This window comes from Hyaena hyaena, unplaced genomic scaffold (assembly GCF_003009895.1).
Source record: "Hyaena hyaena isolate Hyena2069 unplaced genomic scaffold, ASM300989v1 scaffold_471, whole genome shotgun sequence".
Taxonomy (NCBI): domain Eukaryota; kingdom Metazoa; phylum Chordata; class Mammalia; order Carnivora; family Hyaenidae; genus Hyaena; species Hyaena hyaena.
In genome coordinates this window covers 606670-632863 of record NW_024081102.1, presented here as the reverse complement: position 1 = coordinate 632863, position 26194 = coordinate 606670, and the positions used below count along the sequence as shown (strand labels likewise).

The following is a 26194-nucleotide window of genomic DNA, read 5'->3' as shown; positions in this document are numbered from 1 at the left end:
TTCGGTACCGCCCCCCCCCCCCCAACAGAAAGTAAGGTTTGCCAAGCGCGATAAAACCGAGGTATGCCTGTGTGACAAAGGGTGGGGAGCGCCCCGCTCCTCCACAGGGTTCCTGCAGGTGCAGGGTTCCTAAAGTGAAGGTGCTCGCTCTTCACACGGTGTCCTGCACCTGCTTTTCTGGGCGGTCCTGCCTGGTCCCTGCGTTTGGAGCGACTTCGTGCTTTGTGACGGCCGAAGCGCCTTTTGCATTGTTAGGGTTCAGTGCTGGGACGGTTATGGCGCTGCTGTCCTACCTGATCACCTCGGGGTCCTTTCTGGGGAAGTTGCTGGCCGTCATGGCGTGAGGACACGCGCCCCCTGTGCTGACACGGCGCCAGGCTTGGGGGGGGTGGGGGGGCGGTGGGTAAACCGACAAGAGTGTATTTAGATGCAAGGAGATGACTGGTGCAAATAAATCCCGGGGCTAAGGCCGCGGTGCTGCAGGAGAAGCCGGGCCACGTGTAGTCACCGTGGGGCCACGGCGCTCCTCGTGGGCGTCCCGTGCCCCAGGGGCTGGGGCTAGGCCGTCTGTGGTGACGGCCGTGCTCACGGGTCTGTCCACTTCTCTGAGCGGAACCAGGAGACGCGGTGCAGGCGCTTCGGGAGGGGGGATGGGGGTGGCGGCCTAGGTCTCACGTCACTGCTGTTTCATGCTGTTTCAGATACAGCCAGGCGGATGCCCTCAAGTACGTGGGCATCGAGAGAGAAATGGAAATCCCTTGACATCTGCTACCTCCTCCTCCCCCTCCTCCTTTCTGGAACAGCTGCCTTAGCTTCAGGAACCTCGAGTACTGTGGGCAATTTAGAGAAATTAAATGCAGTTTGAAATTCTGAATTTGCAAAGTACTGTAAGAATAATTTATAGTAATGAATTTAAAAATCAACTTTTTATTGCCTTCTCACCAGCTGCAAAGTGTTTTGTACCAGTGAATTTTTGCAATAATGCAGTATGGTACATTTTTCAACTTTGAATAAAGAATACTTGAACTTCTGCCTGGTGTCGTCACTGATCATACAGAACTGTCAGCTGGGGGGGCGGCGGGGGGGGGGGTCGCTCACCGTGAACTCCGGGCGTGTGTGACATGTCTTGCTGGGAGTCCTGATTTCAATGCTGTTACCTGTGAGTATGAATTTGCCCAATTATTACAGACACACAACGTGACAAGACACTGGCGCCCGGAGGCATCAACGCCTCGTTCTCTGTATAAACAGAGCCGAACAGGTGGCCATTCAGAAATGCAACAGTGTGAGGAGACTCTACTGAGGAGTCCCCTTTACTGCTAATTAGGGGCAGACACACAAGGTAGTCAAATCCCCAGTCCCAAAGTCCCAATGTGGGTGCTTCCCTCACCGCCACACCCACCTCCGGTGCCCGGGGGGGGGGGGGGGGGGTGGGCATCAGGGACAGAGCTTTCAGAGAACTTGGGAACATCCCCATGGACCATTCCCAACGCACGGCCACAGCCTCACAGGGGGCCTGTTGGCCAGCGCAGTGGCGCTGGTCCTAGAGCGCTCGCCCCCTGGCTCTGGCCACAGGCAGACGATCCGGCTCTGTCGGCACCATCTGCCTCTGGCCCCCGGAGCGACTCCGGCAAACCCCACGGCGCCACGAGCAACCTGTTTGTCAAAATTCCTTTCAATCCGTATTTAGTAGTTTCGTGGGAAAATGTGCAAACTACAATCCATTCAGAAGCTTTTTTTTCAGTATTGTCCAGGTTTATTCTGTCTCCAGCCTTCACAGTATCCATTCAGTGACTGAGTCCTGGTTCCCACCTCGGCCTGAGATGATGTGTAAGGGCCCTCACCCCTGCTGGCCGCCACCCACGCGGGAAGCAACAAATTGTGGAATTTAAACCTGTGACAGGTCATCAAGAAAGGTTCCTAACGTGAACATTTTCAAAGAATCTAAGTATTCCGTTGAAAATTTTACGAGCTTTGGGCTCCTACTGGAAATTGCTGACAACGCTGGCTTACGCCGCCGCCTGCGCCCGCTGCCCCGTGAGGGTGGGTGCCGTCCCCGCTAGTGGCAGTGGGCCAACAGAGCAGGTGGGTGGAGCTTTTTACAAACTAGAACCTCCATAAATTCGCTCGAAAGTCCACACTCGCCTGTCAGAGCAAGGTCTGTGGTCCGCCACCGAGAAGGGCGTGAGCTGGTAATACAGTCAGGTCACCTGGACACCCACGTTACTGGGGTTCCTAGAACGATGGTCTCCACCAGAGGGGGGATTCCGTTCAGAGACAGGGAGGCACATTTGCTTTTTCTTCCGGGGGCGGTAAATCCTTGAGTTCTTTCAAAGGAACATGGGACAGTGTTCAGTCAGGAGACAGGCCACCTTCAAATGCTCTGGCAACAGAGATACTTTTTCTTTTTTGCATTTACTTAAATCCCAGTTAACATCTAGCTACTAGAAAGATTTTGGGTTGCGGGTGCCCCCTCCCTGTTCCTCTGCATACTGGTCTCCCCTCACCCGCGCCCCAGGGCCTGTGCCGCGGCGTCCCTGGCCACTGTCCCCCAGAGGCGCCGACGAGGGACTGGCCGGCAGTCTGTCTACACAGGCATGTCTGACCGTGGCACCAACCCAGGAGGACCCGCTACTCTCACAGGCCGCGGCCCTACCTTGTGTGCCTCCTTCCCGGGCGAGAGGATGCAGTATCCACAGCCTGGAACGTGGTGGCGTTCCTTCAGCCGACGGCCCAGTGGCCTCTCCTCGGGGCCCTTCAGGACACCTGGGGGTCTCCCCTGAAGACTGGGGTTTTGGGATCCACTCCTGTAAGGGGAAGGCAGTTGGTCAGCACACAGGAACTGGATGGTGGGGGGTGGGGTGGGCGGGTGAGAAAGGCAAAGCACGTGGCTTCTTTCTGCCCCCCCCCCCCCGGAATGGTACACTGGCCTGACGGGGGCAGGTACGGTGTGTGGATGTGGGGGCCCCCGGGCTTAGCTGCCCCTCCGTTCCGCGTGTCCTGCCCTGTACCCAGGGGTGCTCGACCCTAGCACCGTCTCTTAAAATCTCTCCCGCCTTTAACAGAGCTCAAACACCGCGTAGCAAAGGGGCTCCGTGGTGTCTGCAGCATGAATGTCCCAGAGGCAGGTCAAGGCATGCTGGTGGGGAGAGGCCAGCAGGCACCGGGAGCCCGGGCACCCCAGGATCAGGGGGGAGGGGGCCTGGGGGGATGCTGGTTTTTGCCTGGTTTCTGGGGCGGTGGGCGTCTGTAAAAGTGGAAAAGTGACACTAAAGATGTCGTGGCAACTGACAAACTCAGTCTACTTACTGCTACTTTTAACCCATTCAACCTTAACTTTTTGTTTTAAATTTGTTTTTAAAATGTTTTATTTCTGAGAGAGAGAGAGACAGTGTGAGCGGGGGGGGGGGGGGNGGGTCGGAGAGAGAATGAGTCACAGAATCTGAAGCAGCTTCAGGTCCTGAGCTGTCAGCACAGAGCCTGACGTGGGGCTCGAACTCACGGATGGTGAGATCATGACTTGAGCTGCTTAACTGACTGAGCCCCCCAAGTACCCCCAACTTACAACTTTTTAAACTAACCTGTCAGGTCCAGATCGTTCCAAGAAACTGTGAGAACTTCCCTCTCACTTCTTTGGTTTGCGTGACCCTGACTCAGGGTGGGTGCAGGGCGGGCTTGGTCAAGGGCTCATCTCCCGGAAGGAGGCTGTGAGGTGTTAGGTGGGGTTCCCAGTTTCTACTGTCCTCAGGCCAGGAGGGACTGCAGAAGGGACTCTCCAGCAAGTGACACAGCCAGGGGAGTGCAGCCTAGAGCTTGGGGACCCCCGCGCCCAGATGGGTGCAGGGCACGCTCCCCCAGCCTCTGGTCTCCCCCGTTTACCAGGAGGCACGTGGAGGCAAGGCTGTGCGCATGGCCCGCCCCGGGGTGCTCGCCTTCGGACCAGCCCGTGGGAGGCAGGCCTTGCCAGTCTCCTGGGTCGGGGCCACAAGGGCGTCTTACCAGGAAAAGCTGGCGTGTTCTTCTCGAACGGCTGCTCCCTGTGTGCGGACAACTGGCTGGAACCTGGACGAAGGGGAGGCCGGGGGCGTGGGCTCCAGACAGGGCGGACCTGGCGGCGGGCGGCGCAGTCCCGCGCCAGGCCGCCCACGGCTGGGACGGGCTTCTCTCAGCCTGTGCTCTTAGCCCCTGCCTCTGGCCTCAGTTTCCCCACCACATCCTCACAAGTGTCAAACAGATTCAACACGTAATTGGGTTCTGGTCCCTGTAGAGAGTCCTAGAAAAGAGCAGGAGCGTCTGCGGGGAAAACTTTGTAAGAGGCTTCACATTTTAAGATGTTAAATTCTCGGTCCACAGAGCGCAGCCCGCTGGGCACGAAGACACAGGCTTGGAAATCTGCACAATCAGCATCTCTTATTTACATGCAGAAATCGGTGAAACTTAAAACAAAACCAGATGCCACTTGTACAGAAATTCTTTAATTTTCTTTATTTTCACACATTAAAAAATGAAACACACTATACAAATGGTTTTTCATAGCAGGGTACAACGTGGGTCCGTTAGACTTGCTCTCACAGGAGGTGCTGGCGACGCCGATGCCTCCGCGGACGCCGGCCCAGCCCCGCAGCCGGCGCACTGGTGTGGATGCAGTAGCATGCAGCCCGGGGGCGCGCCGCCCCCTCTTCTTAAATTAGGTTAAATGGCGTCGGTGTCCCTATTTACAGACTTGAAATGTGTCAATCCTGAGCAGTTCTGATGGACGTCGGAGACCAGTGGTGGGGGTCCTGGTCTCGGGTTTAAAAAGGGAGGTCCAGGTGGCGGCCGGCTGGCTGCTACGAACCGGAGTTGTTCTCGATCTCTCCGTCAGGACCGGTCTGCTGCGGGCTGCACAGTCAGACCCTTCCGGAAGGGTTAGGCCAAGTAGCTGTAGGTGTCCTTTTCACCATCCACTCGCTCCAAATACTCTTTCTCGATCAGAATGTCGATGCATTTCTGGGCATCATTTTAAAAAAGAAGTGGTGAAAGGGGAAAAGACCCCCACATTTATTACCCGAAGAGGTACCCCCTGCCCCCCTCCCCGGGAGTTCCCCTCCTCCACCGAGCGCTCAGCCGGGGGCACCTACAGTCCGTCCACTGCTTCCCTGAGCCAAGTCCCCTCGGTGCCCATTTCCTTGTCAACGTCGCCCAGGGTGACTGAGGCTTCAGAGCTGGCATGGGGCCGCGGGGAGCGGGACCTCGTGGCCGTTCTGTCTCACCTGGGGACGTCATCGGCAGGGATCGGGGGGCCGGGGGGACTCCCTGAACAAGCCGGCTCCTGGGCTACGTGTCATCCCAGGAGCTGGGGTTGGGGGCGGTCCTCCTGACTGTCAGGGTCTCCGCGCTGGCTCGGACCCAAGCGGTCGTGGACTCGCTATTCTCAGAGCCCCCTGAGCTGGGGGCGCCCACACAGCGAGGAGGGGCGCTCGGGAGCGGGCCTGCTGTGGGAGAGTCGGCCACAGGGGACCCGACGGGGAGCACTGGTCCTGGCTGGGACGCAGCGAGGGGGAAGCTTCTGGAATGCTGGTCACCTTCTAACTGCTGATTTGGGTCTTGGCTGTACAAGCGTATTTGCTTGCGGAGAATCAGCAAACCGGACACTTAGATTTGTGCATTGCCCCGTGTACGGATTTCAATAACAAGATTTGAAATGAAGCCCACTTCCTCTTGTGGAAACCTAGTATGTACGGACAGGCCAAGTGCCTCGCTTTTGCTACACGTCTCTCCTAAAGTGACACCTGGGCAGCTTCTGCCACGTGACTCCTGTACCTTGATGACGGGGACCCGCGGTTTGAACCTCGAGGACAGCTGGGTGAGCACTTCTCCAAGGAGCTGCTGGTGCTTCAGGACCTTGCGCATCTTCATGATCCTCACGATGGCCGCCTACGTCACCCGCGAGTCACCCGGGGAGGAAAAACCAGGGCGTTTCACGGTTACGGCCGTCCCGAATCACTCAGGACAACTAGCCAACCGGCCACCAGGAGCCGTGTCTGCGCAGAGGACTGCGGTTTCGTAAATGGTCACGAGCACACACAGGATACTGGCTTTCAACTCTAACGGGATAAACATCAGCAGGCTCGGGTCTCCTGGGCAGCTTTAATAATTTAACCCAACTACGGAGCATTTTAAAAATGAGAAAACATGTCCTGACATCATCGTACCACACGCTAACTGGGATGTTAAGTAGAAAACAGCTACTACCGCATCGGGGGGAAAAGAGGGAACACAGCGTCTTCGGAGCCACAGAAGTGGCCTCCCCGTGACACCCCCTCCCCGTTTCACATGAACTTGCCAGGTTCCCCGCACCCGCTCCCGGCCGCCCCACGACCCACGGAGCATCACCCTGTGAGGGTGGCCACCCCGTGCGGGCCCCAAGTCACCTGAATGAGCAGTTTGCGGTCCTCCTCGATGTTTTTGTGCGTGGTTTCTTGTTCCTGCTTCTGTTCGGTTTTCATCGGCACATTGATGTTAACCCTTAACTTCTTACTGCCGAGAAAACGGGAGACCGACCACTGTCGTTCTAAAGCACAGGTGCTCTCACGGCTTCTTTGCTTTTGATCTTTAAGAAGCCTCTGCTCCCCAAGCCTCATGTCTCCCCCGCCCCCTCCCCCATGGTAGTTTCTGCCACCACCTCTGTGGGGACCTTGGCTCCCAGCAGGCACCAGGCCGCCGCCGCCACATGGTGGCTTCCTGCCTGGCCAGTAACGGGCCTCCATGTCACAGATGTGGTGCCTTCATGTGCTCTCCCAAATTTTGTCAAATGAAACAATCAAGACACTGGGACAGAGGTCCAAACTTTCGCGGCTGGCCATTTATAGCCATTTACAGAGGCGCTTCCCAGCTGGAGAAGGCAGCGGAGGCAGGTGCAAGGTGACCTGGGCCAGCCCCATCCCTGCAGCCAGAGCCCATGCCACGCCAGCCCCCGTCTGCAGGGACGCTGTCCACTTGGTAGATTTTCCTTACTTTTTATAACCGAGATACAACTTTATTAAGGTGTCTGGCTTCAATTCCACCTCATCGACGTTGGCGTTTTCATCTTCCAGGACCTACAGGAGAACAGCTGTTACAATCATCTCAGGAACAGGCCCCCTTCTGGCTCGACATGAACATGCACAAACATACCAGTAACTTCGACTTCAGTAAAATCTGTAGGACTTGTGCCAAAATGTCCTGCAATTAAAGAGAAAAATGTAGGTTAAAGAAGAAAATGCATTTTCCTTTGCAATAAAAACCACACGTGAGACCCCACAGTTGATTTTCGACGGGACACTGCAGTCACCCCCAACTGGAGAAGGTGCCCAGGGAGAAGGAGGTGGTGCTGGGGAGGTCCCCCAAGTCCACTACCGCCAGCGCCTACTGGTCAAAGTGAAGCCAACCCCTCTGTGGCCTTGACCACCTCACAGTAAACACTGCCGATTGGTCATAAATGTCAGAAACCACGCCGATCTCATCTCTGAAACCTACTGGACTATTGGCCCCTTGGCTGCTTGACCGCTCACGGACACGGTCACCACAAAAGCACGCTCTGGAGCTCCCGTGGGACGGCAGAGGACGTGGCTCGCGGGCATGACGGGCTCCGCAGTGGCTGCCCTATCCTCCATCCCTGTGGAAAGCTCTAGGCACCACGTGGGGCCTCTGGCTGAATCCTCGCCTGTGAACGCAGGTGGGTCTCGGCCTCCTCTGTGACCCCATGACGTCGGACAGCACTGCCTGCCCAACTTCAGTCCCCTGGACGACCCCACCTCTACCTCCTACCCTGATGTACAGAACCCCCTTTCCCGCTACCCCCGCCACCTTCACAGACACCTGTTCTGCTCAGGTGACCAGCCCAGACCCCTACCCCCCCCCCACCCGCCCCGAGCAGGATGGGGCCCCTGCTGGCCGCATCGGCCGCACTTCTGAGCCCAGCCTGAGTCCAGGCCTCCTGACGTGACGAGGACTGAGAGGGACTATCACACATAAAGGGACAGATTCCCTCTGCCATTAGAATTGGAAGATGTACTCTGGGCTAACCTGAAGCCTGATCAAAAAATAACATTTTTCCGAGGTGCCTGGGAAAAGTGTCCAGTCGCTAGTTGTCCGATTCTAGGTTTCGGCCAAGGTCAAGATCTCATGGTTCGTGAGTTCGAGCCCCACATGGGGGCTCTGTGCTAGCAGCTTGGAGCCTGCTTGGGATTCTCTCTCTCCTTCTCTGACCCTCTCCCGCTTGCTCACTCAAAATAAACAAACTTAAAAAATACTTTTCTAATTGACATTCAATAAGGGCAGTATTACCCTGTCAGCAAAACCACACAAAAACATCATAAGAAAACAACAGACCAATAACATCTCTATGAACATAAAAATCCTTGAGAAAATACTAGCAAACCGAGCCGCACATAAGAGTATTTTACACATACCACGTGGGGTTTCCCAGGAGGGCAAAGGTGGCAATGTAAGAAAAGCTATCACTATAATGTGCCATGTTAATAGACAAGAAGCATATTTTTATCTCAATAGAGCAGAAAAAGTAGTTTAACAAAATGCAACACTTTTACATCATGAAAAGATTAAAAAAAAAAAAAGATTAGGAAGAAACTTCCCTAATAAAGAGAATCTAAGAAAAAACCTACAGCTATCATCACATTGACCAGTAACTGAAGCTTCCCACCAAGGTCAGGAACAAGGCTGGGATGCCCGTTCTCACCCCCTCTATTCAACACCGTGTGGGAAATGCCAGCCAGGGCAGCCAGGCAAGAAGAGAAAACAAGAGGCGTCCACACAGGAAAAGGAAGGAGTAAAACGAGCTGTATCTGCACAGGACATGATCGTGTATTAGAAAAACCCTAAAGCATCCTCAAAGTGAACAAACAAAAACGTTCAGCCAGGCTGCAAGTTAGAAGATCAATAGGCAATAATCAATCATATTTCCATATCCAGAAATGAACATTTCCATTTCCAACAGTGCCAAACAACACTTGGGAATAAACTGAACTGAAGCGCAGACTTACACACTCAGAACGGAAACACGTGAGAGGAACGGAAGACAAGGTACACAGCGGGAGGCCGCCCGCGCTGGGGACTGAAGGCTTTCCGCCACCAGGCCGGGGACACCCCACAGCAGCCCGCAGTCTCGAGGCGCCTCTGTCACGGCAACAGCTGCCCTCTCTCAGAAACGGACCAGCTAGTCCTGAAATTCACACTGAAGTGCCGGGGACCCACAAGAGCCGACACAACTTTGACAAAGAACAAAGTGGTTTCAGAACTCGCTACAGAGTAAAAGCAAGCAAGACACTGTGCTTCTGTCATAATGACAGACCTACAGACCACTGCACATGAGCCCAGTCACTGACGGCCACCTGGTATTCACCAGGGCAGTCCCCATCAGCAGGGGAAGAGGTCTTTGACCTTGAATCAGGCAATGGCTCTTTAGACATGACACCAAAAGCACACACAACGGAAGAAAAAGGGGCTCCAGGCACAGAATATACACGGAATTCTTACAACTCACTGGTAAGGGCGACCCCTAAAAAAAAACTGGGCATGGGGAAAGGGTCTCAACAGACATTTTTCCAAAGAATATACATAAAAATGGCCAATAAGAACACAAAAAGACACTCAACGTCATCAGTTGTCAGCAAAACGCAAATCAAAACTACCATGAGGTACCACGTCGTACCCATGAGGCTCTAATAACTGTAAGTACAGGAAACGAGGGGCTGCTGGTGCGCACATGAACCGGTGCGGCCACCGTCTGACAGCCCGGCGGTTCCTCAGGAAGTTAATTCAATCATGACTGGAACATTCCACACCTCAGTATATACCCCAGGAAACTGAAAATAGGCTCTTACAAAAACGTGTGCATGAATGTTCCCAGTAGTCTTATTCCTAATAGCCAATGAGAAACAGCCCAAAGGCCCACCAGCTGATGAACAGGGAAACACACTGGTCCATGCGTTCACCGGAATGTATCTCAGCTGTAGAACAGAAGGGACCGGGCCCACACCACCACGTGGAGAAGCCCTGAAAACACGCCAAGGGAAAGGGACACACGCTAGGACACTGCTCAAAGAGCCCAGAGCAGGCGAATCCGGAGGGACAGGAAGGAAGTTAATGGGGTCAGCGGCTGCGGAGAGTAGAGTGGCGGTTCCTGCTAACGGGTTTCTCTTCAGGATGACGGACGTGTTCAGGAATCGGGACAGCGAGGGTGGCTGTACGACCTGGTGACAAACCACTCGACTGTCTACTTTATTTATTTATTTATTTATTTTTTTAAATGTTTTATTTATTTCTAGGAGAGAGAGAGAGACAGTGTGAGCAGGGGAGGGTCAGAGAGAGGGAGTCACAGACTGAAGCAGGCTCCAGGCTCTGAGCTGGCAGTCAGCACAGAGCCCGACGCGGGGCCCGAACCCACGAACCGCGAGATCATGACCTAAGCGAAAGTCGGACTCCCAACCGACTAAGCCACCCAGGCGCCCCCGGACTGTCTACTTTAAAATAGTGAACTGTATATACGTGAAACATAGCTCAATAAGAAACAGGACTAATAAGTAGGAAGAAAGACACTGTAATCAAGTGACACTTAAGCCTAGAAGGAAAAGCGGAGTTGGAAAGAGGGTCAAGAACAGACTAAACGCACGAGCGAAAGCACGCCACGTGTGTACGTGTGAGATCAGAGTGCTCCGCATCGTCTCCCACTCCCTCCCTCCCAGGCTCACAAGACCGAGGGGACGGTAACTGGACACGCCGAAGAGGACAAGCGACGTGAGGATACCATTTTGATCTGAGTGCTGTCCGTCAGCTGCTGCACGGCGTATGCGTCTTCCGTGTTGTACTGAAGCAGGATCGCCATCTGGAAGGTGGAGGCCTTCGAGGCCCCCCATATAAAAGAAAGAGGAACAAAATTTAAATGCATGGAAAAACCTCCAAAAACACATAGCTGAAATCTGAAGAACTTACTTCAGAAACGAATTCTTGCAAAAGAAGCAAAAACTACAGCTGATCTATGTAGAAGGGAACGTGGGGTCACAACTCCACCGCACCGTTCTCCCCAAAGATGTCACTTCCCTCTTTCAAACGTGAAAATAATTTGGAATTTTCTCCTACGACGTTTTGTCTATGTAAATACCCACTATTTATGCATCCACGCTCATTTACATATGCACACATAAAACACACAAATCCTGTGGAGGGGAAAAAACCCTAACAGCAATTTTCCCTCTGCCACATACACACTGGGATCCCGAGAAGGTCGCTAAAATTACCCTGGGCCTCAGCTTCTCCCATAGAACTACAGCAGGAGTCCCACAATCCTTACCACTTAGCACTCAGTACTGCTGAGAGCACCAAGGGTCAATATTAGTAGGAAACTGCTTTGCCAAAGGAAAAGGGCTATTATCATGGTTCAGTACAGGAAACTCCGGCTTTTTGGGCTACACAGTGTGCGTCACGCAGGATCTGTGCCAAATGCTTATTAAACACGTTATTTCACTTAATCTTCACATCACTTCTGAAGCCTGAGCGCTAGCACTCCCATTTTAGGGAGAAGAAAACTGGGGCACCAGCATGTTACCTGCCCCACATCTGACTCTCAGAACCACACTTTGCCGGAAGCTTAACTCTAGACTCTAACGCCCGAGTCATGGGATTCTGATTTCTACACATTTCCTCATTTAGACTAACAATATATATTCCAAAATAGAAATAAGAAAACACATTCCAAAATAGAAAGGTGATCTTACCTGCAAAGTGTATCTATTTTTGAAGCAGTTGGTTACCAGTTCTCCTTTAGACAGCTGATACAGCCACGTCAATTTCCTGCCACTGTGCCGGCTGGCGTAAAAGGCTGTGAATCGCTGGTAACTACGTTCCAGCTGGATGAAAGGATAGACTGTGTGGAGTCTCTGCCTCACCGCAGTCTACAGCCAGCACTTCCACACACACACACACACACACACACACACACACACACTTCCACGGGTTCAGCGCGAAACGCTTATTACATCAAAGTGAAATACAGAAGGTGGGGGCGTGACGCTTGCAGGGCTCGCTCGTCTAAGGCACAAGAGGACTAGGGAAACACATCTCTAACTGGAAGGACGTGGTTATCGCCATGGGGTCCGGCACGGCACCGATGAGGTTCTCTGTCCACGAGCCACCACGCGGGCCGTGTGGTGCCAGGGAGGAGGAGGCCGGCCTCCGCACCCCCCACCCCTGCCGCGGGCTCACGGCCAGGGCCGCCCTTTTCGTTTCTGCCAGGCACTCACAGAACACAAGACGGGCCCCCCTTACCTCTGACGGCAAGGCAAACGTGCAAGACTGCTGGAAAGGCCAGGACCCAGAGCTTAGCACCTGGATGCTGAAGTCCACTGAGGCAGGGGCGAGAGTGGAGAACACGTTAGTCCCACAGACTGGAAAGTGCTGCCGTTCAAACAAATGGGGACTGCTTCGTGTGAAATATACTGGATGAAAACACTCTGCTTCAATATAAAATTAAGAACTGAATATATTCCGGTTAAATGATTTTGCTCCATGAAAAGCAGTAAGAGGTGAAAGGGCCAGAAACTCTTTTCCTCTCAAGAGGGGCCGATTTTTGTTTGGCTTCCGGCTCAGAGCCAGGCCGTCACAGGCCTGCTCCACAGCCCCGAAGCCCCTCCCCCTCCCCCCCCTGCACGGAGAGCATGGCAGGCCCCACTCAGGAAGCCAAATCCCCAGACACAGCTCACTTTGGTGTGTTTCGTGTAGGCCCACTGCTGCGAACATACACACACACGCGCACGTGCGCGCCAACACTACGCATAACACAGACTATAAATCAGAACAAAAATCTCATCATCACCAACAGCTGACAAGTTCACTGGCATAACTGCCAAGTTTAACAATGGAAAAGTGCATCAGCTTTGGGGAAAAACAAAATTTCCATTTTTCATTTGAAAAGACAATATTAGCATGTAATGATGTCCACATCCTCTGCCAACATTCCCTACAGCAGCCCTGACGGGGTGGGGGGTGTACCTGGGAGCGGGTCCTGGCCCCCCACTGGTTGGAGCCATGGGGTCTTTCATTAGTTTGACTCTGTAATCTGTACACAAGTCAGTATCTTATGATTTATTGGCGGGGGGGGGGGGCGGGGAGGGAAGGCTAGAATGGATCCCAGCTAAGGCTAAAGAAATTTATGAAATATCAAACCGTGTGGAGCCCTGAACTGGCAGATGCCCGCGGTGGGGTGGCTGCGCCAGCAAGTGGAGGAGCTCAGGGCTCAGCACTGGGTGCCCTAGAAGAGGCCTGTCTTTTCCTAACTTCACACACAACTCAGGAAGACCACCGGGCATTTGGGAGGCGGCACTTGCTATCTGTCCGTCCCTGAGTTTCTGATAAAGCATCAACCACCCTCACGTGATGCTTTGCCATCTCTCTCGTTTGCCCCAAAGGGCAGGGACTCCCCGAGGAACCCCGCCTGTAAAAGCTGCTGATGAGCGCGTGGGTACTCACAGTCTAGCGGTTCCGAGTTTGTCAGGTGCTTTTTGAATTGCTCATTCAAATCTTTGCTCACACCGATGTCTTGAAACATCCGCTGAAGTTTAGAGGTATATTCAAAACCACAAGCTTGCTGCAACGAACCCAGATAACCGTCTTGTTAATTTCTATTAATAGATATAGTCATGTGTAGAAGGGAATCTGATGGAAATCACACGTGACATATGCTTCACCGTAGAAAACTACTACTGAAGCTAGTAACGTGGAACCCCATCTCAGAGTGTCTGTACGGATTCAAATCAACACACTACCAGAAACGAGTCACACAGGAAGCATCATCTGAGCATCTAAGAGCAAGGATCTCTGAGAGAATACAAAGAGGACACATTTTGTTTACGGCTCTTACCCACTACTGTCGGCTGAAATGGGTGTCCCCCAAACTCCTATGCTGAAGCCCTAAGCCCCAGTGTGATGGTATCTGGGGGAAAGGTCATGGGGAAATGATTACATTTAGATAAGGTCATGAGGACGGGGCCCTCACGATGGGATCAGTGCCCCTGTAACCAGAGACCAGAGTGTGCTGTCTCCCCACCACGTGCGGACACGATGAGAAGGCGGCCGTCACCAGGTTGGGAAGAGAGCCCTCACCAGAAACTCAATCCGCAGGCTCCTCGACCTGGGTCTTCCAGCCTCCAGAACTGGGAGGAGAGACATCTGTGGTATTTTGCTGAGGCAGCTGGAGCAGGATTAGCCACCCACCTAACCGTCGTTACAGGTCCAGGCAAACTGTGTCTAGGACACGCGACAGCGCTCGGCGGGCCAGGAGGCCCTGAGACGAGAGCAGCTGAGGGCAGAGGGGCTGAATGATGGAACGGCTGCTCAACAGTGGATCACATGCTTTCTGTCCCCCTGAGGATCCAACCACAGTGAACCAAACAGCCGCCAACTCAAAGCCGACCAAACACAAGTGTGGGCTGAGCCGCTTGGGCAGTGCCGGGGGGTGCGGGGGGCGGCGTGCGAGATGCTCCGGTGGTGAGGGTGGCACAGCCTGTGCTGTACAAAGCCCGTTATCCAGGGACCACCGACAACCTGCAACAACTAAGATCTTTCATGATTTAAAACCTGTTTTTCCCTTTCAGGAAATGATTACATTTACCTTTAACTTGGAGATCATGCTTGCTTCAGCGTCGTCACTGGCGCTGTTCTGATGCACGAGCCTTTTGGCCAGCATCTTTGCATAGAATTTCTGGAACACGTCTTTATCCTCGATATACTTGAAGACCACCATCTGGCAAAGTCACCAGGAAAGCACACTCAGCACACTGAAACCCACAGTCCCCAAGCACAGCCCGACAGCCGACACGTGTGCTTTGTCCGACCCGTGTGCCAGCGTTCACAATGGAGACAAGCACCACCCAGAGTCTTTAGATAGTTTCATCAACCCCTCAGATCACATTAAGTTGGTCTAGACTTAGCACTGATGAGGAAAGTACAAATGCTAAAATTAATGACTCCGTTTAGGGAGTGAAGTCACAGATCCAAAGAAAAATAAATGATCCCTTTACTGTACACATTTCAGATACCCTGCACAAATAGCTGTGAAAGCCGCAGATAAATGGCTACTGGGAACTGGTGTGGTTTGTAGGCGCCTTACCACTTGGTTGAGTGTGTCTTCTAGCTCTGCTTCTTCTGGGTTCTTGGAACTGAAATGTAAAAAGAAGGCATAGTGTTTCCCAACAAATCGGCCAACTGAGCAAACACCACTTAGCTAATAAGCTAACACACCAGACTGTGGTTGTGAGCACTTGAACACTCAGTTCTGTTTGGATCAGCACATGAAGATGCAGGCCACGTTTCTTACCTATGGCTACGTGGCAATCTTAAGCTGAAACTATCATAGAAGAGCACATTTACAAAATAATCGACGTCCATGATGAAAAGCAACTCAGAAGACACTTAAAATTAAGTTACCCAGACATTCAAGTTTTCCTTGCAGATAATATATTTAAATATAAACAAATAAAAGCCAACTGCTTTCTACAATATGCTTTAACTCTGAAAATATCAAAAAGGCATTTGGATTTTTTAGTGGCCTAATCATTAAAGATAACAAAGGGGTTTCAAGCATGGAAGCACTGCCTCCTCTGGGGTTATGTCTACACAGCTGAGGGTGGTCTTTAACAACTGACTGAGTCATTCTATTCCAGGAACAAGTATTAACTGATAGGTAATTTCAGGGTCAACGAAATTTTTTAGGTTTTATGAGTCCCTCATAGACAGATTCCACATAAATTCATATCGAATGACTCAGCCACCAACCAACCTCTGGAGAGGTGCTTCTACTTAAGAATAGGTGGCTCAGAAAACCCAGCCCTCCCTTCACATGGCCAGGCTGGGGCCGCCGCTCTCTGTGGGAAAGCTTTCGTTCTGGGGCCCACGCGCTCAGGAGGAGCACACGCTTGTGGTGCTCCCCACGGTGTTCCCCTTGGCCTGCCGTCTGTCTGCTGCGCAGCCTCAACCAGGACAGCACAGCACAGCAAGAGACCTGACAGGGGCCCCTTAGGAAAAGGCAGCGCATCAAAGAAGTAAGTGTTCTGCCAAATGAAATGGATATGTAAATAAAACACCGAAAATTTTCACGTAACATAGCCTAACAAAAAAGAAAATGACATCAGGTCAGAAGAGGAATTCCAATTCGAAGTCCATGTTCGAAGTCCCAGAAAGAGTACCTGAATGAATCTGACTAGAACTGCTAACACTGACCCAGAGGACAACCCCAAATACTCCATTGTCACTGGCCTTGGGGAAATGGCTTTCTGGCAAAGTTCAGGAGATAGCTAGTGACCTCATCAAAGGCTTCCCCGAGTCTGTCCGGAAGACCACGCAGTTGTTAGAGCAAGTTACATTAAATTTGCCACCACGGAGCCATAGCTAGAAAGCTGCTGTGTTCTGGAGAACTCTTCTTAGTTCCCTAATAAATTCAGCTTGCCAGCATGTGACTTATGGTTTCCTGAAGCCTATTCTAGGGGAGCCTCGTTTGCAGTGTGTTTCTTGGTACGGGAAGGTATTCTCCATCTTTTCACAAGGCGGTTCCGTGAGCTCTCGAGAGCTGCTTATTTTATTAACAGCAAAACCGCGTGCAGGCAGGGACAATGCCTGCAGCGCCATTTGCTGAGGGGTTTCTGAGGGTCTCTGGAAAAGCCAAACAAGCCTTGAGCAAGCACTTCTGAACCAAGAGAGGCTGTCAAAGTGGACGAGACGCCGAGAAAACCCCAACAGGTGCACATGACCCGGAGTGTGAGACGCACAAGGCACAGAGAGCCACACCAGGCACGCGGCTTGCGCTCACTGCACACGCGCGAGCAGAGGGAGGAGCAGGGGAGAACCCTGGTGGCTGAACGAGAAAGAACACGAGGGGCCCCTGGCTGGCTTAGTTGAAGAGCCTACGAGTCTTGATCTCGGGGTGATGAGTTCAAGCCCCACGTGGGGTGTAGAGATTACGTAAATAAACAAACCTAAAAAAAATATATATAGAAAGTAGAGAACGGCAATAAAACGGTCATTAAATGAGGACAGAGATCAGAAGCGCACAGAGAATGCACGTGCCACAGTTACGGCAAGTCCCGTTCCAGGAACGGCCAGTGGGAGCAGAGCTCCTGAAGCAGCCTCGCCTGGAAATACATTGAGCGGGGCCCGAAGGGAAGAGGGGGGGCGGCCACGGGACAGACGCTTCCTTTCTGCGTCCCTTCCACCCTGCTGACCACTGCATGGCCCACCCGTGGAACCTTATTCAGCTAAAGGGGCCGTGCTGCCTGCCGTTCTCAAAGTCAACCCAACAGTGACCTTAAGAAAAATGAACTGGGCCTAGAATATAGACTTGAAGTATCTTTTAAAGAGACAAGGAAGATGAATGGTTTAAAGTATATTCTCAACAGGCATGTAAATTGCAACATAATGTAAGTGAAATGTAATATAAAGTTTAATTCCTCATGTATAAGCTGAGACTTTAAATAGGTTTACTAAGAATAAAACACAATGTCACTTAATACCTTTTCTTCAACAAGGAGTCGCAGTATCGGGCCAGCAACTCGGGGGATTTACTGGACGACTGGGCCATTTTGGTAACTGCATTGTTGTTGATGAAGCGACCACAGGCCTGTGGAGGACACAAAACACGGTCAGAGGCCACGCCCTGGCCACCTGCGTCACAGGAGAGCCTCCCGATGACAGACCCACCTTGTCCAGCGCGGCCACAAAACCAGCGTCGTTATTGAACGCCGACATCACCAGGGCATTGTATTTTTTGTGAACATCCAACACTGTCTGTACATACATTTTGGGGTCCTTGAGTGGGGGAAACAGAAACAAAAGCTGGTTACTGGGGATTAAGTGGTATATTAACAGGTTACTATAAAATATTCCGTAAGGTTTAGAAATTTCTTCAAAGATGTCAACAAAGATCAAGTGAGTTCTGGTTCCATCATCAAAACACAGAAGGCATTTTGTTTATAGGCACATAAGGAAAGAAAATATACATTCTCCATGTTTGAAATTAAATACTGATTTCAAGCTTTGTATAAAAGTGATTTCTCAAATTATTTGAAAATTCAAAGGATCACAGAAAACAAAAGTTTTCAAAGTGATTGTTTGCTCAGCCCATTTTTGCTGTTATTGAAAATTCAAATTCTGGACTTTGCCGGGCAAACCCATCAGCCAGTCAGCTCAGTAGTCAGCCTGTGATCCTGTACTTGGCTGGGCGGGAGATGTGAGAACAGCATAGGATTAAGGCTGGAGAAACTGTGGGCAAGGGCGTGAGGATCAGATGCGGCAGAGAAGGACTGCCTCGCACATGCCACCAACCTCATGGGACGGGACAGGCCAGGGCCCAGGAGACAGGCAGGGGATGGGGGGACTCAGTGGGGCGGGCACCTGGGAGTTCTGGACAAAGAAACAAGTAACAGCAATGCAATGGAATGATGAGCCACAGACAGGCCCTGGGAACGACACACAAGGCAGACAAGGAGGCCGGGGAAGCTGGGGGTGAGGGTGTGGGGAAACAGAGAGGAGGGGGAAGCCAGGGAGGAGGGGGAGGAACAGGGAGGATGAGAAGGGCGGGGACACAGAGGAGACCAGCCTCAGTGATAACCACAGAATGGCTGATGCTGGGGCCTCACCGCAGGCCAGCGTTGCGGAGTCCCACGAGGGGACTGTCACAGCCCCAGTGTGAGGCCTGTGCCGTCTGCACTCCCACTTGACAGGTGAGAAAACTATGTCAGTTGGGCATCTGGCCACGGACTTTAGGGATGGCAGTAAAGCCTGACCCCAGGCAGCATGACTTCCGGACTGGGACCAGACAGAGCAGGGGTGGCGTGGACAGACGGCTCCAGGGGTATGCGGCACATGGACATGCTGGGAGGCCCCAGGGTGCGGGGCTTAAAGGGCTGCAGGTGTTTGCAAATTTCTGACACATATTAGTTCTCAGGATTCAGAAATGAGAAACTAGAATTCCCCAAGTTTAATTATTCTGCATCTTGTAATACCTTTAAAATATTTATTTTGGGCAGAGAGCAAGTGGGGGAGGGGCTGAGAGAAGGGCACAGAGGATCCAAAGCGGGCTCTGCACTGACAGGCTGAGAGCAGCAAGCCTGATGTGGGGCTCAGACTCAGGGACTGTGAGATCATGACCTGAGCTGAAACTGGACGCTCAACTGACTGAGCCACCCAGGAGCCCCCATCTTGTAATACTCTTTAAAAAAAAAAAAAAAAAAGAATGAGCACTGAGATCAAATCATTTTTATGTGATAGGATCTGACTAGAATTTCACAGGTCCTCTGTTAAAAAAAATATAATAAAAATTCAGTTTCTTATTATAATGAATACACCGTGATGAGGCTATACTTTTAACATGTAAAGTGGCCTCTACCTGATATACTAGTAAGAGAAAATGTTAAAGGGGAACAGGAAATAACTGCCAAATAAAAATTGTCTAAAATATTGGAAATTATCACATATATGTAAGATCTAAAAATTATCTACCTTTAAATGTTACAACACAGCATTAACTGCCCTGTCAGATAATCTTGTTTCTTTCATGACAACTATTCCAGATGTAGAAAAATGCCTCCCATTTTGCACTGATAGTCTTAATCCACAGCTGCCTCCATAGGAATCTTCCAATCGGCAAACACCTTACTTCGTATTAACTCATATCTTCTTTTAACAATGAAAATAGCGTCTGCCTGACTTAGTCTTGGGTTTGCCACGAAACGGATATTGCTTCTCGCTCATTTAGGTTTTAGATTCCTTTCTGATTTCATGTCAAATGATCTCACAGTGTGCACGTGTTTTTCCTTTGCACGTCTTCTGTTAAAAGTATTTACAAAGAACTTGAGCCTACAGCTCAAGCACAGGAGAATACCATTAAGTATCGTTAGGTAGTATTTGAATAAGGTAATATTCAAGGTTAAGGTCAACAGCATTATAAAGAATCATGTCAAAACTGCCAACGTAAGCACCTACTTTGCTTCCGACTTGCGCTGTTTCTTGGAACATCACTCAAGAGGATTTACATGAAGCATATTATATAAACATACTAACAAGGAACTTTATCTGTAGGAACGGTGCCCTCAGCAGCCAAGGGGGGCACACACACGTGTAACCCGGCATCGCCCACAGAGACCGCCGCGTCTCCAGCACGGGCAGTCACCGCCGTTCCCAGAGACACCTTAACCTCGGACTCTGTAAGCGCCCCCCGCCCTTGCCTTCCGTGAACTCTTGTGAACCAGGAGTGTCTATGTGGCCCATCGTGCTTGCAGGGGATTATGCTTTTCTCCGTTTCCAACAGTTCTTTAACAATTTTTCAAAGATTCAGAATTTGGAACATAAATGTCCCATGAAATGCCAGGAAGCAACTCCCCCCCATGGAAAGGCACATTAGACATGGCTTCCCCAAGGACACAGGAGTTCTCGGACTCCGATCCCAAGATTCTTTCTACGACAGGAGACCCAGCCAGGAGTGGCGCAGGTGAGAAGTGAGGGTCTGACAGGAGCCCATGGAGGGAAAAGTACGAAGCAACCACCCTGGAAGTCTGCAGACAGACACGCGCGGGAGCAACAGAGCACGGAGGTGCTTTGGAGGACCCCCTAGATCGCAGGGTTCAAGAGCAACAGAGGTGAGGACAGAGGACAGAGTGGCTCAAACAAATGCATGTTCTTTAGGAAACTTACTACCCTCCCTTGGCGGTTTCACGGGGTTCCCAGACTCTGTACGGTGGAGCTGCCCGGGTCCCCTCCCTGAACCTGCCTCTCTTCCAGATCTCTCTCTTTCCATTTCCTCTCTTTCAGTGTTCTATTTGTAAAACAATTCATATCTCTGCAAAATCACAAAGCATAGTAAAATATACTCTATGAACCACCGTCCTGCATCAGCAATGTCGGAGCACAAACTCTGATCCCTCAGAGTCTAAGTGCCTCATTCCTCCTTCTCCCCAGCCCCAGCCTGCTCACCCAAACACACCTCGCCGCACACTCACACTCTTCTTCCTTTTAAGCCAGTTTCCACACAGTATAGATTGTTTAAAAAATAAAAATCTGATGGTATCAATTTCATGTTTGTTGCAACCCAGACCTGGTTTCCTCTTGCCCTTAGGACTAAGGTGGTATCATTAATATGGCGTTCAAGGCCTCCTGGCCTGGCTAGCCAGTGCCTACCCTTCCTTCTCACTACCCTGGGCCACCTTCCCTTCTTCTCAAGTCGGACCAGAACTGTGGGTTGTCAGAATGGGTCATGTTTATACTCGCTTTGTTCTGTCTAGGACCCCCTCCCCCCTGCCACTTATTTGTTCACTTCAACTCTCCCTCTGGTCTTAAAGACTATCTCAGGGAAGCTCTGGGAACGTGCAGGACAGTGCAGGCCTCCCGTTACCACACAGCACCCGAGCCCCCCCCGCCCCGGCCCCCCGGCATGCCAATCATACTTGTGAGTCGTTGCTACAGGCAGCCTCCCCTGCCGGGCGTGAGCTCCACCGAGCCCGCCAGGGCCATGCCCACCTTGCTTATAAGCACGGAGCGCAGTGGCATTCACCAACTCTCCCTAAACAGCTGAATCAGAAACCAGGATAATCCGGACTGGATACTACCTTTCATCCCATACATATCCACTGAGGAAATTCTTCTAAGGACCAATTTCACAGAAAGAAACCCACGTAGCCTCATTTCCACGTCACCTCACCCCATCTCACTGCAAGCAGCGCAGCACAGCAAGCGAGGAGGTCTGGGGGCGTCACTTCACAGACAGATGGTCTCTGTCAGGGCAGACTTCGCGGGATCCCCTGCAATCCTAACATTCAAACGTGGCCAGAAGAGGTACACTGGGTTGTGACAGGCTCAAGGGGCCACCTTCCCCGTTTCAGGTATGTGAGTCGGTGCTCTCCAAGCCGGCAGCAGCTGTGAGCCAGCCCAGAAACATGCTCTCCCCCAGAGCGAGCTCTGCCTGGCACGCACATCTCCCTTCCAGCTTGGCTAAGACTAAGGTCCATTCCAGGAGCTTTCCGAGAGCCTCTGAGAATGGTCAGTCATCACCACCGACCAGGGTGTGTGGGGCCCTGCTAGACACTGTGTCTACACCCTCACCTTGAGCTCATTATTCTTCAAGAAGGAAAAGAAATGAAGTCTCCATGAATAAAACCACACCATGCAATTATTTGGAGGCAGAGTAATTCTTCCCCCTATGCATTAGCACTTGGTCCTTGGAGAACATCATCTCCACACCCAATGCAGAGAAGCCAAAGTTTCAGGAAAGGAACAATCACAAACCACCAACTACATAGAAGAGCAGGGAAGAGTCTGTGGGCACACAAATTATCCGCTGTGACCACCACCTGTGGGCGGGGCGGCTTTAACCCCAGACTGGCTTTCCCCCTTCCTCCTGTGTCTGAGGTGTTCCCTCCTCTAGGAGTCTCCGTGCACTCAGGGAGTAAGGCTGAGTTTTGCAGTAAATAATAGACAAACCCCGAAACACTGGAGACAACAGAGGTGCCTCACACCATCCAGCGATGGGATAGTCTCGCATTTTCTTACTGGGTTTTTTTCTGCTCCATCGTCTAACCTCTTCCGATAAGCAGAAATCACCAGTTGTTCTGAGCGTGGTTTAAAGCTGAAAACACCAAGACAAAACCCTACCAATTTACCCAGTGCGCCGTGCTCTCATCACCGTAACTTCTGTCCACCCGCTACTTTTTGCTTCAATCGTATATACTGATCTTGTAATCATGGCTTTGATTCCAGTTACAAAACTAGGGGGGATTTTCAGCACTGCGCCCCTGGTTCCTCCCCTGGATCTGAGCACAGGCTGGAAGCCCCGTATGTAGCCCTTCGGTACCCCTGGTGGGCACCGAGGCCCCAAGCTGACTACCTTCAGGCACAGAGCAAGGAAGGTGAAAACAGTAAATTTTGAAAGTGGGACGAAGTGGGACTTGCCAGGAAAAGGGACGACTCCTCTCGGAGAAAGAATGCCGTTGCAGAAAGTGATTACATTCATTCAGAAACAGATGCGGTGCATCTAGGAGGTAAGGGGGGGGCTGCTCATCTCCACAAAGGGCCGCTGGTAAGAGAAGCTCAAGGGTGGTCTTGAACTGCTCTGACGCCAAGCGAGGGCCATCAGGACTTAAAAGTACACAGCAAAGATTAAACCGAAATGTAGTTTGATGTGGGATATAAACTCAGATTTGGGTAGTGAGAGGCTTCCGTAGCTGGTTTGCTTGGGAAAAGATGACAGCCTTGCCCACAGCTCAAAGAAGGAAAGGTGTAGCCGGGATATAAAAATCAAACAGGGAAGACTTCTCAGAACCTGCTTATCCCAAACTGAAAATGAACACTTATTTTTCCTGTTAAAGAAAATGGATAATTCTCTTCATCTCCTGTCAAGACAGAAAACAGATTCACAAATTCCACCATAAGCTTTCTGAACCAACTTCCATTATCAGCATATATCGCTTTTCTGTAATTAAATTTGTTGGTTTGAATTATGTATAGAACCACTTCCCTCTGTCCTAAACACCTCCTTGATCCCCCCTCTTCCTCCTTTCCTACACTGATGACATCAAAATTGGTACATTTTTTTCCTTTTGCTTTTTAAAAAATGTTTTATTATGGACAAATTTCAAACCTAATTAACATAAAAAAGACTAGTAAAGTCAGTCCCAATACTCCATCGCTTGGCTTTGAGGGACAGCAGGCAGCTGTGACAGCCCAGGATCTTCTGACCGTGCCCTCCTCCTATGTAAGATTTTAGGGATGTGCATCCCATCCCCTCTGACCAAATGAAGCGGGCGAGACTCCAAATATAAGGTTCCCTGGCCAATTTGATCACTGTGTGGGTAATTTTCTTCTATTCCCAGCATCTACAGAATGGCTGAGTCAGAACCAAGTTACTTAAACATTTTGGTCCAGAAGAGAAAAGGAGTCTGGGATGTGTGAATGAAACCCAAACTTGCCAGAAGCACCCTGTGCTGTGTTACCCCGCTGCTTCTGGTGCAAGCTGATATAAACAACTGGGTTCCTGTAATTATTTCTAACTCGACTTCTCACCCCACACACAATAATTCTGATAAGGGCCTCGATCCATCCCCCCTTAGTCTTACACAGAAAAATATACTGTCAGAGCTCCCTGGCTGTATTTCTGCCTATATTTCAAGTGTTCCCTTTTATAAAGCTGATCATTCCTGGAGCCAGAGCCCCAGGCAGCTCCTGAAAACACCTCCTCTGGTTTTAAGTACACATTTCTCTCTGAGCTGCAAATGCACTTTCACGACTTTGCTCCCTAGTCCATCTCGGCAGCCCAACACCCCCACTATTAGACCAAGGGCCCTGCTGGACATCAAAGTATGTACAAGCCCACTCCTGCTAGATTACACTTCAGTCCCAGTTAGAATGAGGCTACTAAATCAAGATATGGTTTCAAAGACGGCTTTGTGCTTATCTGTTGCTGTTTCTGCCCTGAAGACAGACAGTAATGAAATATTCTCTTCCAGCCTGACTGATGTTCATGTATGAAGCCCTCTTTGTAGGGATGTACAATAGCACCCAGATTACTGGGAGATCGTGTGCTAATTAAAAATCCAACGGAGAACCAACTACATCGTTAAGCATTCATTAGCAAGCACTTACAAGTCCACATGGACTCTCTTCCTAAACTCTGTTTTGCTATTTCACGATAAGCTTCTGTCGAAGGAAACTGTAAAGCCATCCCAAGATTTGGTATCAAGTTTACTTTTAAGTGTAATGTTGATGACTGCCCACATTACTGGTGTTTTCTTTAGGATGGGCCACTGGGGAAAGTATTCTCAGTTCTGAATGCCAATACATTTGTTCTTCTGAGTTACAGGCTTATTCTTTACGATTGCTGTGAATCTAGGAGCTGATTGTCCTTCATAGTGTCACTGCCTTTACCAGTCAGCGCTCTGACTGCCTGCATAGAGCTGGAGGCACGTTTGTGACCCATCTTTAACAAGAATACTAGACTCTGCTGTGTTAACACTTAGCTTCACTGTGTTTCCTCTCCTTATTTTACTTCTCTCTCTTATATCCCTTTGCCTTTTACATATTGTGTAAGCAGCCTTGAATCCTGCTGGGAACAACAAGGAGTACAATTAAACCTAAGTACTGTATACAGAGACCCGATTCTGTACAAGGCACTGTGCTCAGTTGTGAACAAATGAAGATGGATAAAGCCATTCCTATAGAAGACATTACACAGAGATCAAAAACAGGAGCAGTGTGAATATGAACAGTCCAACATGCTATTATTTCAAAGGGATGATGGAAAAGGCTTGTGGACGGAATGAGATTTGAGCTGGATTTTGAAACATAAACAGGTGTTTAACGCGTAGAAAACAAAAAAGAACGTGTCTAAGCAGAGAAGAGAGCAAGGCATGATCAGAGAATGGCGAGCATCCGGGTGCTGACAAGGACATAATGAAGATAAAGAGTGACAGGATAAAAATGGGGAGCTGGGGCGCCTGGGCGTCTGACTGGGGCTCAGGTTATGCTCTCAGGGTTCGGGAGTTCCAGCTCCACATCTCGCTGTCAGCACAGAGCCCGCTTTGGATCCTCTGTCCCCTTCTCTCTCTGCCCCTCCCCCACTAGAGCTCAGTCTCTCTCTCTCTGTAAAAAACAAACATTAAAAAACTTAAAAAAATGGAAAGGACATTTTGGCCACGTGGCAGATGGCTCGTCCTGCTGACCATCCTTATCATCGTCACCACCATCAAGGAGTATCTGTCACATGGGACGCTAGCACTAAACCTACAGAGGAAAAACTATAACCAGGTGCCGGCTATAACCTCAAGGGATTTACAATCGACGGCGGAGTGACAGGAAACAGAAGTGACATACAATATACAGTGGCACAGGAGAGTTTTATAAATGTCAAAAAAGTATAGGGTGGGGGGCAGGGCTTAGGGCTAGACGAGCCAGCGGAGAATTAAGAAAGGAGCATCTGCGCGGGGATCGGAAGCAGGACGGAGTGAGCAGAATGCAGGGAGGGCGTGTCACCAGTGGAGAGAGCAGTGATTTGGCAGCGAAGAGATCGGGGTAAGTAAGAGGAGGGTTTTATTTAACAAAATATTGTAGGCTCAATACATTATCATAGAGAAGAGGGTATATTTTGCTTTTTTTTTTTTAATTTTTATTTATTTCTAGGAGAGAG

At 50.7% G+C, this 26194-nt stretch overlaps 2 protein-coding genes across 9 annotated transcripts in view; one reads left to right on the top strand and one right to left on the bottom strand.

Moving 5' to 3' along the window:
* Nucleotides 1-1030, top strand: part of EZH2 (enhancer of zeste 2 polycomb repressive complex 2 subunit) — a 67929-nt gene extending 66899 nt beyond the window's left edge. For all 6 annotated transcript variants that reach the window (XM_039253902.1, XM_039253899.1, XM_039253900.1 and 3 more), the window contains exon 20: nt 702-1030. In XM_039253902.1, the coding sequence (XP_039109833.1) occupies nt 702-762 (61 nt within the window). In that variant the 3' untranslated portion in view covers nt 763-1030. The remainder of the gene's footprint in view (nt 1-701) is intronic.
* A 3423-nt stretch (nt 1031-4453) lies between these two features.
* The window catches only part of CUL1 (cullin 1), a 105186-nt gene continuing 83445 nt past the window's right edge, over nt 4454-26194 (bottom strand). For all 3 annotated transcript variants that reach the window (XM_039253870.1, XM_039253871.1, XM_039253869.1), the window contains exons 10-22: nt 17725-17832; nt 17538-17644; nt 15143-15191; nt 14645-14776; nt 13504-13621; nt 12304-12380; nt 11754-11885; nt 10787-10879; nt 7156-7203; nt 6997-7079; nt 6414-6519; nt 5803-5916; nt 4454-4989 (exon numbers count right to left, since the gene is read on the bottom strand). In XM_039253870.1, coding sequence (XP_039109801.1) covers nt 4909-4989; nt 5803-5916; nt 6414-6519; nt 6997-7079; nt 7156-7203; nt 10787-10879; nt 11754-11885; nt 12304-12380; nt 13504-13621; nt 14645-14776; nt 15143-15191; nt 17538-17644; nt 17725-17832 — 1248 coding nt within the window. In that variant the 3' untranslated portion in view covers nt 4454-4908. The remainder of the gene's footprint in view (nt 4990-5802; nt 5917-6413; nt 6520-6996; nt 7080-7155; nt 7204-10786; nt 10880-11753; nt 11886-12303; nt 12381-13503; nt 13622-14644; nt 14777-15142; nt 15192-17537; nt 17645-17724; nt 17833-26194) is intronic.